The 18,652-nt window shown below is 49.3% G+C and overlaps 1 protein-coding gene across 1 annotated transcript; it reads left to right on the top strand.

Moving 5' to 3' along the window:
* The first annotated feature begins 370 nt into the window (after positions 1–370).
* Positions 371–7,824, top strand: LOC140720491 (oxidized low-density lipoprotein receptor 1-like). The gene is made up of 4 exons (XM_073035340.1): positions 371–475; positions 5,759–5,901; positions 6,400–6,461; positions 6,979–7,824. Exons 1-4 carry the CDS (start codon positions 373–375, stop codon positions 7,172–7,174), a joined length of 504 nt encoding a protein of 167 aa, XP_072891441.1. The 5' UTR covers positions 371–372; the 3' UTR covers positions 7,175–7,824.
* The last annotated feature ends 10,828 nt before the right edge of the window (positions 7,825–18,652 follow it).

Raw genomic sequence — 18,652 nt, 5'->3', positions numbered from 1 at the left:
GCACTTCATTGTTTCCCGGTATACCTCCGTCCGGGGCACAGGAACTCCTAACACAGTGACAACGACACGTTCCTCACAGGAACTCTGAGATACTCCGCATGAAACAGACGCAGAACCCCATGGTAACAACAAAAACATCACCAGGACATTGATAAACCCTCAGCGTGACACAGACACGTCACTCAACCTGGCGCTGACACCTCTCACTGTGCCCCCAGCACATCCTTCACTGTGACACCATTCACCGTGGCACTGACACACCACTCTCTGTGACCCGTTCGGTAGCGTTACGCTGATTCACGTGTCACTGTAATCGCTAAACATCCTTCACCATCTCTCTCAGTATCGCAGATTCGTCAGTCTCTTAAACGAATGCACAGCGATCTCCGTCACCAGTTCACTGAGATGGAAACGAAGTATAGATCTATCAACGAAACCAAGGCTCAAATCTGTGAATTGTTGACCAGCAGAAGAGGTGAGGCATCATCCCTCTCTTTCACCCGCCCTTCATCACAGGGCAGGCATGGAGAGAGGAAGCGTCACTCTGTGCTTGACATCGGGAGTGTGTGAAGAGATGTTATGGAGGGTGATTCACTTTGTGTTTGACCTGTGAGTGTGTGATGCGGCGGGATGGTGCAGACAGTGTTTCATTTCTACTCTGATCACAGGCGGGTGGAGGGAGATTGTCTCTCTGTCTGATCCCGGGAGAGGACGGTGCTGAGGGGGTTTCATTCCGTGTCTCTTCCGGCTGTGTGATGAGACGGTGTGGAGGGAATTTCACTCTGTGTCTGTCCGCAAGAACGTGTGATGTGGCAGTGAGCAGCGGGCAGTCTGAACCCACACATGTATGATGGAGCGGTAGGGAGAGAGAGCTTCACGCTGTGTCTGACCTCTGTTGTAACAGTGTAAGGGAGTTTCTCTTTGTGTTTGTCTCCTGGATTTCATGATGGGACACCGCTGAAGGAGATTCCCCACAGTGTCTGGCAAAAGATTGGATGATTGGAAGTTCCTGTGTCTCACCCCAGAAGTGCGTCACTGGACGGTGTGGATTGAAATTCTGTTTTTATGTGTCCCTCAGGCAGTCTGTGATAGGATGGTGGGAAGGAAATGTGTAACTGACACCTGTAGTTTATGATCGGACGGTGTTGGCGGAGCTAAACCTTGCAACTTGAGTCTGGCACCAGTAGAGTATGCTGGGACAGTGAAAACGCATATTCAGTCTATGGGAGGGTGTGGAGGGTGTTTTTATCTGACCCCGGAAACGGGTAATGGGCAGTTTAGAGGGAGCCTCAGGTTGTTTCTGACCCCAGGAATGTGTGTTGGGACGTTGTGGAGGGAGCTTCACTCTGTGCCTAACCCTGGGAGTGAATGATGGTACGGTATAGAGCAAGCTTTACTTTGCGTCTGATGCAGTGTTTTTGCGATGGGATGCTATGCAGCGAGCATCACTCTGTGTCTGACCCCAGGAATGTGTCTTGGGAGAGTCTGGATGGAGCTTCACTCCGTGTCTTATACCGGGAGTGTCTGATGGGAGAGTGCCATGCGATGCTCGCACTGTGTTCAACCCCTGGGATTGAGATGGGAGTGTATGGAGAGGAGCTTTACTCTTCACCTGACGTCCATATTCTGTGAAAGGATGTTGTGGAAGATGCCTCATTCTGTGACGGACACAGTGTGCGTGTGAAGGAATGCTCCGGAGGGAGTAACACTCTGTATCTGATCCTTGGCGTGTGTGATGGGATTGTGTGGAAGTGCTCCACTCTGTGTTGAGCACCGTGTTGTGTGAGGGTGTGGCGGTTGCAATTACCAGCCACACCATCAACCGGGCATATTAAAGTGTCCCGTAGCCGACCATCCCCCCGATCATCTGGCAAACGACTGAGCTTTTGCATTCACTGCCCATTCTCTTGTTGGTACCTCTATGTATTGTTGCAAACAAAAACAAACAAGCAAACAAACAAACTATCCTGCTCACACTTTACAGACTCCAATCCCCCCAGCTCTTTTACAGAATGGGCTTCCCGATGCTTACTACAAATATCTGATATCTCCCTACAAATTTGCTACTCCAATTCTCGCTCCCCATTAGGTGGTCTATAATACATCCCTATAAGTTTTACTACAACTTTCTCATTCCTCAATTCCACCCAAATACTCTCCCTAGACGAGGCCTCTAATCTATCCTGCCAGAGCATCTTTGTAATATTTTCTCGAACAAGCAATACTACACCTCCCTCTCTTGCCCCTCCGATTCTATCACATCTGAAACTACGAATTCCAGGAATATTTAGTCGCCAATCACACTCCTCCTGCAACCATGTTTAACTAATTGCTACAACAACACATTTCCAGGTATCATTCCATGCTCTAGGCCCATCCACATTTCTTACAGTGCTCCCAGAATTGAAATAAATACATTTAAGAAATTCGCCACCTATTCCACTCTGTTTATCCCTAACGGTGCAACCAACTTTAGTATCTTTTGTTTCTTACTTCTCCCCTATATCTTCGGTCTGAGCGCTCCCCTTCCCTATCACCTGCCTATCCACCCTCACACACTGTCTACAACCTTACTCTAATCCTGAACTAATCTCCTCTCTCCTAGTCTCTTCAATGTGATTCCCAGCCCCAACCATTTTAGTTTAAAGTCTCTCCAGTAGCCTTAGCAAATCTCCCCGCCAGGATAGGATATTGGACCCCCGAGGATTCAAGTGCAACCCGCCCTTTTTGTACAGGTCACACTGGCACATCCTTCATTGTGATACCCTTCACCGTGACACTGACACAACACTCTCTGTGACCCGTTCGGTAGCGTGCCTCTGACTCACGTGTCACTGTAAACGCTAAACATCCTTCACCATCTCTCTCAGTATCACAGATTCGTCAGTATAAGGAAACCTGCCACCGAAACTACCATGAGTTAAACTCAACCATTCAATCCAGGCTTTCTGCGCTCAAGTCTAATCTATCCGTTTTTAAACAAATACACAGCGAACTCCGTCACCAGTTCTGTAAATTTTTGACCAGCAGAAGAGGTGAGGCACCATCCCCCTCTTTCACCCGCTCCTCATCACAGAGCAGGCATGGAGAGAGTATGCGTCACTCTGTGCTTGACATCGGGAGTGTGTGAAGAGATGGTATGGAAGGTGATTCTCTCAGTGTTTGACCCGGTGAGTGTGTGATTGGAATGCGAGGAGGAAGTTTCACTCTATCAATGTATCCAGGAAATTGTGATGGGACGTTGAGGAGATGGATTCACTCTGTGTCTGACCCGGGGACTGGGTAATGGGACGGTGTGGAGGGAGATTCACTCTGTGTCTGACCCTGGGAGTGTGTGATGGGACGGTGTGGAGGGAGATTCACTCTGTGTCTGACCCCGGGAGTGTGTGATGGGGCGGTGTGGAGGGAGATTCACTCTGTGTCTGACACCGGAAGTGTGTGATGGGACGGTGTGGAGGGAGCTCCACTCTCTGTCTGACCCCGGGAATGTTCCGCATCGTTCTGCTATCCATCGAGCGATGCCCTTACATTCCTTCTTCAGCTTCCCCTGCTTTCCGCCCACACACATTGATCTTTCCCCTTACCTTGCAACTACGAAACTTCTTCCCATCCCGGGGTCAGGCACAGAGTGAATCTCCCTCCACACCGTCCCATCACTGACTCCCGGGGTCAGACACAGAAAGAATCTCCCATCGCACACTCCAGGGGTCAGACACAGAGTGAATCTCCCTCCACACCGTCCCATCAGACACTCCCGGGGTCAGACACAGAATGAATCTCCCTCCACACCGTCCCATCGCACACTCCCGGGGTCAGACACAGAGTGAATCTCCCTCCACACCGTCCCATCACACACTCCCGGGGTCAGACACAGAATGAAACTCCCACCACACCGTCCCATCGCACACTCCCTGGGTCAGACACGGAGTGAATCTCCCTCCACACCGTCCCATCCCACACTCCCGGGGTCAGACACAGAGTGAATCTCCCTCCACACCGTCCAAACGCACACTCCCGGGGTCAGACACAGAGTGAATCTCCCTCCACACCGCCCCATCACACACTCCCGGGGTCAGACACAGAGTGAATCTCCCTCCACACCGTCCCATCACACACTCCCGGGACATACACAGAGCGATTCTCTCTCCACACCGTCCCATCACACACTCCCGTGGTCAGAGACAGAGTGAATCTCCCTCCACACCGTCCCATCACACAATTCCGGGGTCAGACACTGAGTGAAGCTCCTTCCACACATTCCCATAATACACTCCCGGGGATAGACACAGAGTGAATCTCCCTCCACACCGTCCTATCTTGCACACCTGTGGTCAGAAACAGAGTGAATCTCCCTCCATATCGTCCCATGATACACTCCGGGGGTCAGACGCAGAGTGAATCTCCCTCCACACCGTCCCATCACACACTTCCGGGGTCAGGCACTGAGTGAAGCTCCTTCCACACCTTCCCATCACACACACCCGGGGATAGACACAGAGTAAATCTCCCTCCACACCGTCCTATCATGCAACCCTGTGTTGAGACACAGAGTGAATCTCCCTCCACACCGTCCAAACGCACATGACACACTCCCGGGGTCAGACACATAGTGAATCTCCCTCCACACCGTCCCATCACACACTCCCCGGGTCAGACACAGAGATAATCTCCCTCCACACCGTCCCATCACAGACTTCCGGGGTCAGACACTGAGTGAAGCTCCTTCCACACCTTCCCATTACACACTCCCGGGGATAGACACAGAGTGAATCTCCCTCCACACCGTCCTATCATGCACCCCTGTGTTCAGACACAGTTTGAATCTCCCTCCGTACCGTCCCATGACACACTCCCGGGGTCAGACACACAGTGAATCTCCCTCCACACCGTCCCATCACACACTCCCCGGGTCAGACACAGAGATAATCTCCCTCCACACCGTCCCATCACAGACTTCCGGGGTCAGACACTGAGTGGAGCTCCTTCCACACCTTCCCATTACACACTCCCGGGGATAGACACAGAGTGAATCTCCCTCCACACCGTCCTATCATGCACCCCTGTATTCAGACACAGTTTGAATCTCCGTCCGCACCGTCCGATCACACACTCCCGGGGTCAGACACAGAGTTAATCTCCCTCCGCACCGTCCCATCACACACTATTGTGTGTTGACACAGACTGATCTGCCACCGCCAGGCGGAGGCAGGAGTGAGCTGATAGGAAACTGGTGGATGAGGCATAGTGAACATGGGATAAGGGAAGGGAGGGGGAGGTAATTACCGGAAGTTGGACAATTCAAGGTAGCTTCATCCTGTGTCTGACCCTGGAAAGTGTGAATGGAGAATGTGGATCTCGAGAGTGCGTGATGCGGCAGGTCGGATACCGAATTGCTACACTTTGCGTCTGACTCTGACTGTGGGAAGTGATGATGCCGAGGGACAACTAGAATGAGTGACGTGACTGTGCGGAGTGAGTTTCGGTCTGCGTTCTATCCCAGAAGGGTGTGATAGGACGGTGTGGATGGAGTTTCACCTCGACCCCGGGAATGTTTGAAAGGACGGTGTGAAGGGAAATTTATTTTGTGTCTGACTCCAGGAGTGTATGAGGGGACGCTGTGGAGGCAGCTTCACTCTCTGTCTGCCCCCAGCTGTGTGTGTGATTGCAAAATGTGGAGGGAGTTTAACTTTTTCTGACCCCAGCTGATGCAACGGGATTTATGGAGGGAGATTCACGGTTTGTTGTTCCTGAGTTGCAGAGACAACGTGTCCCCAGGAATGGATCAAAAATGAAGACCGTTGTTATTTCATATCGACGTTTGGAACATCTTATGATGGAGCGAGGCAAAATTGTTCGGAACTTGATTCAAGGCTCCTCGAAATAAATTCAAACAAGGAAAAGGTATGTCTTACCGCGAGAAGAGTTAGCAATAATCTAGAGGTCGCGGGGTGAGACAGACACTGAATCTCCCTACACACAATACCACCACACACTCCAGATGTGAGACACAGAGTGAATTTCCCTAAACACATTCCCATCACACACTCCAGGTGTGAGACACAGAGGGAATCTCCCTCCACACTGTCCCATCAGACACTCCCTGGGTCAGACACAGAGGGAGTCTCCCTCCACACCGTCTCATCTACACTCTCCGGTGGTCAGACACAGAGTGAATCTCCCTCCACACCGTCCCACCACACACTTCCAGAGTCAGAAAAAGAGTGAAACTCCCTCCACACCGTCCCATCACACACTCCCGGGGTCAGACACAGAGTGAAACTCGCACCATCGTCCCAAGCTCAGACACTGTGTGATTCCCTCTCTGTACCGTCCCTTCACATGGATATGCATTGTTAGAGTCTGGTTCTAAACATTAACTGAAGGGATTTAATTTCACAGAAGTTTGTTTCCAGCGCTGCCCTACGATACGTAACATACTGGATTGGAAAATGCGTGGACAGGTGAGGTTTGGACTGTTGCATCTCTGTGGTGTGGGAGTGGGTCAGTGGGATCAGTTTGGAGAAAGACAGGGTTGTGGAGAGAGTGGGACAGTGGGATTAGTTTGAAGACTGCAACGGGGTCGTGGGGAGAAAATCGGGCAGTGGGATTTGTTTGATTTCTGACACAGATCTGTGGGTAGAGAGTGAGTCAGTGAGAACAGTTTGGAGAAAGACAGGGTTGTGGGGAAAGTGAGACAGTGGGATTAGTTTGTTCACTGACACAGGGTTGGCGGGAGAGAGTGGTGCAGCGGGATTAATTTGGGAGCTGATTCGGGATTGTAGGGGAGAGCGGTGTAATGGGATTCGTACGGCGATGGACCCGGCGCTGAGGGGAGAGCGCGGTATCATAGGATAAGTTTAGAGGCTGGCAAGGGGCTGTGGGGAGTGCGCAGATTAGTGGGATGAGTTTGGCGAAAGTCTCCGGTTGTCTGCTGGATCTGGTTTGTCTCTGCTGAAATTGTCTAACCCTCTTTAACAGGAATGTGGCCTCTGATCTTGTATACGAGTTAAACTATGAAACGCCCACCTGCAGTAAGTGCGGATCGAGTTACCGTTACAGTTGCAAAAGTAAATTCAGATTCATCTGCGAGAAGACGGCATATTTATACCCGGATATTCCTGAAGAGGTCCGAGGTCTCTGTCTACTGCCTTTCGGGCCGTCCTCAATCAAGTGACTTCACCCCACTTCTCCCCATTCAATCTACACCCTCACTCCCCCATCCTTTCATCCCCTCCCACCGTATCTTCCCCTCCTTTCTACCCCAGTCTCCTCCTCTACTCGCATCTCCATTCTCCCCTACTCTCCCTCTCCCCAACTAGACTGCTCTTCTCCCCTCCCTGCCCCAAACTCCCCCGCTCCCCCCATTTACTCCTCCTTTCTACTCACTCCTCTTTTCACTCTGCCCTTCTTCTCACAAACTCATTCCGCTTCTCCACATTTATCTCTGTCTCTTACCCCAGTCCCTGCCTCTCCTCTCTCCGTTCTCTCCACACACTCTCAACTCAATGCTGTGCATACTAGCTCTCGATGCCCCAGCCAAGGGGGAAAAAGGCTGTGTATTCACCCTATCTGTGCCTCCCCTGGCTTCATACCCACGCTCCAAAGAACAAAGTCCCATCCTTCTCGTCTCTTCTCCATAACTCAGACCCTCGAGACCCGGCAACATCCTCGTAAATCTCCCCCCGCACTCCTTCCATCTCAGTGGCGTCTTTCCAACAGGAGGGTGACCAGACCTGAACACCGGACTCCAAGCGGGGCCGAACCGACGCCTTGTGCAACTACAACGTGACTCAATGTGGTGCAAAGATGTAAAATTAACGTAAATCGGGGAAGTTAATAAATACTGCAAAAATAAGTGATTACCCAGGGAGTGTTTAAGTGTTCAGTGAGAGTTCTCAAACTGATGGCGGAGGGGAAGCAACTGCTTGTAAATTGTTGAGTTTTCAAGCTCCTATACCCCTTCCCCGATGGTAACGATGAGCACAGGGCAATTCCCGGCTGGAGGGGGTTCTCGCTGATGGATGAGGTCTTCCCGAGGCATTCCTTCTTGAACATGTCCTCGATGGAGGGGAGGTTTGTGCCCGTGATGGGGTTGGCTGAGCCCAGAACTCGCTGCAGCCTCTGGCGACCGTCTGCGTTGCAGGCTCCACACCAGGCAGCGATGCGACAAGTCAAAACGCTCTCCACAGTACATCTGGAGAAATTCGCGAGTCTTCAATGACAGACCACATCCCCTCAAACTGCTAGCACTCTAATACGTTTTGTAACGGGAGAGATATAACCATAAAACCATATAACAATTACAGCACGGAAACAGGCCATCTCGGCCCTTCTAGTCCGTTCCGAACGCTTACTCTCACCTAGTCCCACTGACCTGCACTCAGCCCATAACCCTCCATTCCTTTCCTGTCCATATTGTAATTTCTTTAAATGACAATATCGAATCTGCCTATACCATTTCTACTGGAAGCTCGTTCCACACAGCTACCACTCTCTCAGCATAGAAGTTTCCCCTCTTGTTGCCCCTACACTTTTGCCCCCTAACTTTCAACTCATGTCCCCTTGTTTGAATCTCCCCTACTCTCAATGGAAGAAGGCTATCTGCATCAACTCTATCTAACCCCCTCATAATTTTAAATGCCTCTATCAAGTCCCCCCTCAGCCTTCTACGCTCCAAAGAATAAAGACGTAACTTGTTCAACCTTTCTCTGTGACTTTGGTGTTGAAACCCAGGAAACATTCTAGTAAATCTCCTGTGTACTCTCTCTATTTTCTTGACATCTTCCCTATAATTCGGTGAACAGAACTGTACATAATACTCCAAATTTTACCTCACCAAGGCCTTGTACAATTTTAACATTACATCCCAACTCCTATACTCAATGCTCTGATTTATAAAGGCCAGCATACCAAAAGTATTCTTCACCACCCTATCCACACGAGATTCCACCTTCAGGGAACTACGCACCATTATTCTTAGATCACTCTGTTCAACCGCATTCCTCAACGCCCTCCAATTTACCATGTATGTCCTATTTTGATTAGTCCCACCAAAATGTAATTCCCCGCACTTATCAGCATTAAACTCCATCTGCCATCTTTCAGCCCTCTCTTTTAACTGGCTTCAATCCCTCTGCAAGCTTTGAAAACATTATTCACTGTCCACTATACCTCCAATCTTTGTATCATAAGCAGATTTCTGATCCAATTTGTCACAGTATCATCCAGATCATTGATATAGATGACAAATAACAATAGACCCAGCAATGATCCCTGTGGCACACCACTTGTCACAGGCCTCCACTCAGAGTAGCAATCCTCCACTACCACTCCCTGGCTTCTCCCATTGAGCCAATTTCTAATCTAATTTACTACCTCACCATGTATACCTAGCGATTGAATCTTCCTAACTAACCTCCCATGCGGGATCTTGTCAACGGCCTTACTGAAGTTCATGAATACAATATCCACTGCCTTCCCTTCATCCACTTTCCTGGTAACTTCCTCGAAAAACTCTAATAGATTTGTTAAGCATGACGTACCACGCACAAAGCCATGCTGACTGTTTCTAATATGCACCTGTCTATTCAAATACTTGTAGATCCTATCTCTTCGTATTCCTTCCAATAATTTACCTACTACCGATGTCAAACTTACCGGCCTATAATTTCCTGGTTTACTTTTTGAGCCTTTTTTAAACAACGGAACTACATGAGCTATCCTCCAATCCTCCGGCACCTGACCCGTGGATATCGACATTCTAAATATTTCTGCCAGGGCCCCTGCAATTTCAACACTAGTCTCCCTCAAGGTCCGAGGGAAAACCCTATCAGGTTCTGGGGATTTTTCTGCTCTGATTTGCCTCAAGACAGAAAGCACATGCTCCTCTTTAATCTGTATAAGTTCCCTTGTACAGACACTGAGCGAAGCTCCCTCTTCCCCGTCAAATCACACACTCGCGTTTCCCACATTGGCTTCAGATCCTCCCTTCACAATCACACCATCAAACTCTATCCGAGTGGATTGTTGGCTGGCCTGTAATGTAGCCCCATGAGCATGGTCATGCATTTCTCATTCCGCATTCTGTCCTGACGCCTCTTAGCCTTCGCCGCTCCAGAGCAAAGAAGCAAAAAAATTCTGACCTCTGCTTACAGATTGTGCTATCGATTCGTGGCAGCATCCTAGTGAATCCCTTCTGTATCCTCTCGAAAGACACCCACACTCTTCCTGTAACGGGGCGACCAGAAATCTATCAGGGAACTCGAAACGTTAAGCACAGTCCCAATCCTAATCTACTTTGTCGGTCGGTTCCTCGGCACACCAATCTTGTTCACTGAAGTCGCACTCTCCTTCAACGCCTCCATCGATTCACGGTCTGGTCCTTTCCACTCTACACTAAGGCTGAACAACGCTTCCGCTCCAACTTGCGATGAACAGCAGAAAACAGCCTGGCCGGATCCACACTTGGCAGATCACTCCTGACCCCAATAAAGCTGGTCTTCCTCAAATTCGGAAACTAAACTCAACGTCACACTTATCCTTTTCTATAATGACCTTGTCTCTAATGGCATCACCATCACTGGATGCAAAGGGGTCCCCTACACAAACTTCTGTCCCTTGCCCTGACCCATTCCGCAGTAGGAGAACAAGTATTGCACTCCCTCGATGGGACTTTAAACGTACTGATTTGGGCAACTTTCTTCCAAACGCTTGACAAACTATTCCACTGGTCCTTTCACAGTATGAGACTCACAGTCAATTCCTGCTAAAATCACCCAAGATCACAGTGATATGCTTTTTGCAACAGTCTGCGACCTCTTACAGGTTTGTTCCTTTAAACTCCCAGGACTGTTGCCCCATGAACGAGTTCATTCCTTTTTATTCCTCAGCTCCACCCTTAAGTCCTCACGTGGACGAGTTCTCCTTTCTGTCCTAACTGGCCATTGCCGACATATATTCAACGACTAGTTCAATATAACCGTAGCCCTTGAATTATCCCCGTACTAGTACGACTAAAACAGCAGATACCGGGAATGATGAACTAACGGTCCTGCCGTTCCTGCAACCAACTTTCACTAATTGCTATAATATCATGCTTCCAGGCGTTGGGCCCTGCCCTGAGCTCATCTTCCTTTCGTACAATACTTCCTGCATGGAAATGGACCCATCCCAGAACATGAGTCCCAGCAGGCTCAACCTTTCCCTTCCTGACTTTGTCTGAGGTCTGAACAACATCTTTCACAACAACCACTTCACTATCTGTTATCAGAATCTTGTTTCAGAACCCGACTGAAGTTTAAACCCACCAGTCCCCCTTTCTAATGGCGAAACTCACGCTGGGATATTAGTTCTACTTCGGTTCAGGTGTAAACTGAGAGCGTCGCTCGCTGGCGGAGAAAATGAAGGAGCGGCGCAACGCGGAGCGGTGTATTGCGGCCTCCAGGCAGCAGTCTGTGCTGCCCCCCCAGTGTTCGCTCTGCAGAAGACAAGCTCTGTTATGGTCGACTGCAGATTTGCATAAATGTATTTGCATACATGTGAATGTATATACAGTCTAAATTGTGTGATCGTATAAATACTGATATTCACCGTGTGCTTTCTATTTTTCCTGATGCATTTTTACTGATGTATGTTTGAATGACAATTAAGCACGGATTGGATTGAAACGCTCTCTTATGCACAGTTCTCACCTTCCTTAGAAGCCCCAGTGATCCAACTATCTGAAGCCCTCATTCCCACCCCAACACCTTAGCCACGTGTTGATCACTATTAACCTCCTATTTCTGGCGACACCAGCCCGTGCAGAACTTTGCACGCTTACCCTCCCATTTGACATTGCTGAGGACCCACTTCGAGAGCTCGCGGGAGGCAGGAATCTGTATCCTGCACAGAAAGCCAGTTTTATGTTCCCCAAACTAGGAGTCGCCGATAACCACAGCTTGTTTCATCTCGCCTTCCTTTCTTAACCACAGACACAAACTCGGTGCCAGAGACCCGATCTGTGAGACTTTCCTCTTCTCGGTCATTTCCACGCATATCCCCCACCCAAACGTATAGAAAGTGGTAAACCTGTTATTAAGCCAGTTGGACACAGGGGTACTCTACAGTGGGTCTGGCTGGTTAACACCTTTCAACCTCCTGACTGTCTCCCAGTTTCCTGTGAACTGCATATGGGGTCTAACTTCCTCCCAATATGTCTCCCGACCATGCCCCCACCTTCCCGAATGACCCTGAGTTCATTCAGTCGCAGTTCCAACTCCATAAATCAGAGCGTTGGAATTTGCATCCGGATGCAGTTGTCAGAGGCGAGGTTGTCGGAGACACTGGCGGTCTCCCTGCCGTCCCAGATCCTGCAAGAGGAGCATTCAACTCTCCTGCCAGGCAAGCCTACTGTTCTAACTGTGCAATTATAAAGAAGGAAACGATAAATAAACTGAAAACAAACCTACCAACAGTTTGCCCCAACAGTGATATGCAAAGGTTTGGGAACCCTTGGTCAAAGTTTTTGTTACTTTGAATAGCTAAGCGAGTAAAAAAGGTCCTGAATTCCAAAAGGCATGAAGTTAAAGATGACCCATTTCTTTAATATTTTATATTTATATTGCCTTTTTTATTTTCCATCTTTTACAGTTTCAAAATAACAAAAAGGTAAAAGCGCCCGAAGCAAATTTTTGGGTACCCTGCATGGTCAGTACTTAGTAACGCCCACTTTGGCAAGTGGTATATCTTTTAAACGCTTTCATCAGCCAGCTAAGAGTCTTTCAATTCTTATTTCGGGGAATTTTCACCCATTCTTCCTTGCAAAGTACTTCCAGTTCTGCGAGATTCTTTGCCCGTCTTGCGTGCACTGCTCTTTTGTGGTCTATCCACAGATTTTCGATAATGTTTAGGTCAGGAACAATGAGGGCCATGGAAAAACATTCAGCTTGCGCCTCTTGAAGTAGTCCGTTGTGGACTTTGAGCATAGGATGTGTTTAGGATGATTATCCTGTTGTTGAAGCCGTCCACTTTTCATCTTCAGCATTTTTACAGACGGTGTGATGGTTGCTTCCAGAATTCGTTGGTATTTAATTGAATGCATTCTACCGTCTACCAATGAAATTTTCCCCGGTACCACTCGCTGCAAAACAAGCCCAAAGCGTGATCGATTCACCCCCGTGCTTAACAGTTGGAGAGGCGTTCTTTTCATGAAATGTTGCACCCATCTTTTCTCCAATCATACCTATGACGGCCACAGGATAGAGGGATGTCAATTCACAACAGAGATTGGGAGGAATTTGCTTTGCCAGAGATGGGTGAAGCTCTTGAATTCGTTGTTACAGGCGGCCGTGGATGAGAAGCTACTGGACAGAGAGTCACAGATTCCTGACCAGACAGAGCATGCAGAGAAAAGAGCGAAGGGTGGACATTGGGAATAAGGGTGGATCAGCCATGATCAAATGGTGGGCCGACCCGATGGAGCAAATGGCTTAATTCTACCACTCTGTCGTATGATGGTATTTGAAGTTCCTGGGATACTGGGTATCAGCTTCTCAGAGGGTCTACACTGGGCACGACACATTCATGTGACACGAAGTACATGTCATATTCCTGACAGAACAGCCTCAGGCATCCAGGTTTCAGCACCCCCATTCCTCGGAGAGTAGTTCGCTGTCAATTTCCCTTTAAGACTCAGACTGCCAATGTTCCTCATGGAATGTCTGTCGGTGAAGGCCTCGCGCCGAGCACTCACTGCTCAACCGTACGAGATGCATTTCTTGTACTGCTGTTTGTGACTTTATCTTTGGATTTCATCACTGTGGTCTTGTTTATTTCGAGTCTGAGCAGGAGTATATTCTAGGTTCTACTCGGCCCTTGCCTTCTCACACCATCCATATCTCTCGGCACAGAAGGGATTGCAAGGTTAGGGGCTTGAGGGAGTGTGGTCTGTCACTGAGGACTCGCGAATTTCTCCGGATGTACTGTGGAGAGCGTTCTGACTTGTCGCATCGCCGCCTGGTGTGGAGGCTGCAACGCAGAGGGTCGCCAGAGGCTGCAGAGGGTTCTAGACTCAGCCAACCCCATCACGGGCACAAACCACCGCTCCATCGAGGACATGTTCAAGAAGGAATGACTCGGGAAGACCACATCCATCAGCGAGGACACCCTCCCGCCGGGAAATGCCCTGTGCTCATCGGTACCATCGGGGAGTGGGTACAGGAGCCCGTAACCTCAACAATTTACAAGCAGTTGCTTCTCCTCCGCCATCAGTTTGCGATCGCTCTCTGAACACTTAAACAGTCTTTCGGTATTCACCTTTGTTGCAGTTTTTATTAGTTCTCCCAATTTACGTTAATTTTACATCATTGCACCGTAACGAGGTCACGTTGAAGTTGTACAAGGCGTCGTTGAGGCCGCACATGGAGGGCGGTGTTCTGTTCTCGTCGCCCTCCTGTAGGAAAGATGCCACTGAGCTGGAAAGAGTGCTGGAGGAGATGTACGAGGATGTTGCCGGGACTCGAGTGTCTGAGTTCTGGGGAGATGGCAAGATTATGTGTCTGCATTACTTGGAGCGTGGGTATGAAGACAGGAGAGGCGCAGTCCGGGATGGGGAACTGAGAGCCAGTGTGGTGAGAGTGTGTGGAAAGTACGGAGAGAGGAGATACAGAGAACGGTGTCCGAGGGGGAGGGGTTGTGGAAAGGGAATAAGTTAGAGAGAAATAGGGGGAAAAGAGAAATGGAATAGAAAGGGGAAAATGTGGGGAGCTGGGAGAGGGTGGCAGAGGGGGAGGTGTGGATCAGAAGGGACAGGGAGAGCAGTGGAGAAATCTGGGCTAGGAAGGAGGGGAAGAGACGATGGGAGGGGATGAAAGGATGTGGAAGTAACACTGCGGTAGATTGAATGGGGAGAAGTGGGGTGAAGTCACTTGATTGAAGTCGACCCGACAGGCTGTTGACAGAGACCTTGGATCTCTTTAGGAATATCCGGGTATAAATGTGCCGACTTCTCACAGATGAATCTGTATACACTGTTACAACTGTAACCCCGTGAGTGCAAGTTGCACTCTCTGCAGGTGTGCCATTTATAGTACATCTTGTACAGAAGAAAAGAGGTCACATTCCTGTCAAAGAGAGTTAGACAATTCCAATAGAGGCAAAACAGATCCAGCAAACCGGAGACCGTTGCCAACTAAACTTAGAAATCTGCGCTCTCCCCACAGCCCCTAGTCAGCCTCAAAATTAATCTCATGATACCGCGCTCTCCCCACATCTCCTAGTCAGCCTCAAAATTAATCTCATGATACCTCGCTCTCCCCACAGACCCTTGTCAGCCTCAAAACTAATCTCATGATACCGCGCTCTCCCCACAGCCCCTAGTCAGCTTCTGAACTAATCTCATGATAACGCGAGTCAGTTCCCAAATCAATCCCGACAACCTGCTGAATGACAACTCGTCAATCAGTCAACAAGCTAATCCCACTCTCCCACTCTCCCCCCACGGCCCCCTTTCAGTCTCCAAACTTAACCCACTCCCCAACTCTATCCCCACGGCCTCGTGTCACTCCCACACCACAGAAATGTAACACTCCCAACCTTACCCGTCTCCGCATTTTCCAATCCAGTAAGTAACGAATCGATCGGCGACAGAGATGGAAACAAAATTCTGTGAAATTAAATCCTTTCGATTAACATGCATGCAACGCCCTGGGAAATCTTTCACTGCTAATGTAATGGTTTCTCTATAGCAGCAGTGTGTTTGTGTTATGACGAGAGATAACGGGGGCTTTGGAATGTGTGGCGTCCCATGATGGGAGGGGTTTTCTTTCCTGTGAGACCGAGAGCGAGGGATTCGCGGGCTTTTGTTCGGCAGAAGATGGAGAGAGAAGATGCCAGAACGGGGTAATCGTAAACTGCAGGCCTGAGCGGACTTGGAATGGGGCCGGGAGTCGACCACGCCCGGGGGAAATCGATGGAGAACGGACGGACGGGAAAACAGTGAGCTCCAAGGAGCGTATTAGACTGTTTCGTTAAAATGGGCCCTTTTTCTCTTTGTTTTCTGTACTAACCCTCTCGTCAAATGAAGAATCATAAAGCCCAATTGTTTAATTGAAAATGGTGAACTGCTCGTTATTCCGTGGGATTGATTTGTAACCGGGCAACACGTCCACACAAACGAGATTTCTCAGTTTGACCGGGCCGGAAGCAGTATAGTCTCCCGACCCCCCGACCATCAGACAACCATGCTGGTTGAACCTAAGGGTTACATTTAGCCTCTCTCCAAGTCTGACCACGGGAAAACTTGAGGAGATGGGACACCCGGTGTCTGATTCCAGGAATGTATGATGGGACGGTGTGGAGGGAGCTTTACTCTATGTCTGACCCCGGGAGTGTGTGATGGGACGGTGTGGAGGGAGCTTTACTCTATGTCCGACCCCGGGAGTGTTGGATGGGACGGTGTGGAGGGAGCTTTACTCTATGTCCGACCCCGGGAGTGTTGGATGGGACGGTGTGGAGGGAGATTCACTCTGTGTCTGACCCCGGGAGTGAGTGATGGGACGGTGTGGAGGGTAATTCACTCTGTGTCTGACCCCGGGAGAGCGTGACGGGACGGTGTAGGGACTTAATTATTTTACAAGCAACAACTTATATAGTTGTCCTGTAGAGATCACTCTGACAGGCTGCATCACTGTCTGGGGCGACTGCACAGAACCGAAAGAAGCTGCAGAAGGTTGTAAATGTAGTGAGCGCCATCTTGGTCACTAGTCTATAAAGTACCCAGGATATCCTCAGGGAGCGGTGTCTCAGAAAGACAGTGTCCATTACTAAAGCCCTGTAGCACCCAGGACATGCCCTTTTCTTACTGTTACCACCAGGGAGGAGGGACAGAATTCTGAAGGCATACAGTCAGCGATTCAGGAACAGCTTTCTCCCCCCTGCCATCCGATACCTGAATGGACTTTGAAGCTTTCGACACTACCTCACTAGTTATAATGTACACAGTTTTTTTTTTGCATTTTACATAATCTATTCAATAAACGTGATGGATTCACTTGTTTATTTTTTATTATGTTTTATTTTATTTATTATTATTTTTTCTCTCTCGGCTAGATTACGTATTGCATCGAATTGCTGCTGCTAAGTTAACAAATTCACAGCACACATCGGTGGTAATAAACTCCAATTCTGCTTCTAGTGGGAGATCCACTCTGTTTCTATCCCTGGGAGTGTGTGATGGGACGGTGTGGAGGGAAATTCACTCCGTGACTGACCCCGGGAGTGTGTGATGGGACGGTGTGGAGGGAGATTCACTCTGTGTCTGACCCCGGGAGTGGGAAATGGGACGGTGTGGAGGGAGATTCACTTTGTGTCTGACCCTGGGAGTGTGTGATGGGACGGTGTGGAGGGAGATTCACTCTGCGTCTATCCCCGGGAGCGTGTGACAGGACGGTGTGGAACGATTCAATCTATGTTAGACCTTGGGAGTCACTTACATCTTCCTCGCTTGAATTTATTTCGAGGAGCCTTGCATCAAAGTTTGAACAATGTTCCCTCGCCCCATCATAAGATTTCCCCAATGTGAATGTGAAATAACAACGATCTTCATTTTCAATCCAGTGCTGAGGACACGTTTTCTCTGCAAATCAAGAATGAAAAAAAAAACAGTAGATCTCTCTCCATTACTCCCATTGCAACGACTGAGACCAGAAAAATGTCAACGTCCCCCAACAACGTCCCATCCCTGATTCAGACAGCAGGCGTCGCTGCTATCACACCGTCCCATCAATCACTCGTACAGCCAGACACAGAGTGAACCTTCCTCCACACGTTCCCATCACCCACTCCCGGGGCCAGACACAGAGAGCATCTCCCTTCACAGCATCCCAACACACTCTAGCGGGGTCAGACATAGAGTGAAGCTCCCTCCACACCATCCCTTCACACACTCCCGCGGTCAAACACAGAGTGAAGCTCCCTTCCCACCGTCATATCACTTATTCCCGGGATCAGACACAGAGTGAATCTCCCTCCACACCGTCCCATCACACACTCCCGGGGTCAGACACAGAGTGAATCTCCTTCCACACCGTCCCATCACACACTCCCGGAGTATGACACTCCCGGGATGAACATCGCCACCTCCACCCTCTCCCTCTCTGACCCCCAACCCCTTCCCCCACCCCGTGATGAGAAGCAGGAGAAGCGGGAGATGTTGCTTCACCTCTTCTCCTGGTGAGGTATTGGCACATCAGAGCTTGTCTTTCGGTGATGATTCTCTCCTTCATTTCGAGCTGTTTGAATTGATGGCGGAGATCGGAGTGCGTTTTATTCAGCTCTGTGAGATTGTAGTTGAGGACGGAAATATTGTTTTCCAGATTGAATACGTTGTTGTTCAGGGCGGAAAGATTCTTCAGACAGGTTCTCCGGGAGAGATCCAGGCGGGAATTCTCGGATGTCCTGGATTCAAGGGTTGAGTTCAATTTATGGAGTCGCTGCTGACATTGGCGTTCGGTCCTGTTCATCTCTTGATGATCTACCCAAAGTCTCTGATGGTTTAGTTCGCAGGTGATTCGAGACTGATGAGTCAGTGATACTGAGAGTGATAATAACGGATGTGTCAGTGACACGGTGTGAGGTAAGTCCGTGTCACAGTGTGGGGAGTGTTGGCGTCAGG

This window comes from Hemitrygon akajei, unplaced genomic scaffold (genome assembly GCF_048418815.1).
Source record: "Hemitrygon akajei unplaced genomic scaffold, sHemAka1.3 Scf000043, whole genome shotgun sequence".
Taxonomy (NCBI): Eukaryota; Metazoa; Chordata; class Chondrichthyes; order Myliobatiformes; family Dasyatidae; genus Hemitrygon; species Hemitrygon akajei.
This window is presented reverse-complemented; position numbering and strand designations above follow the sequence as displayed.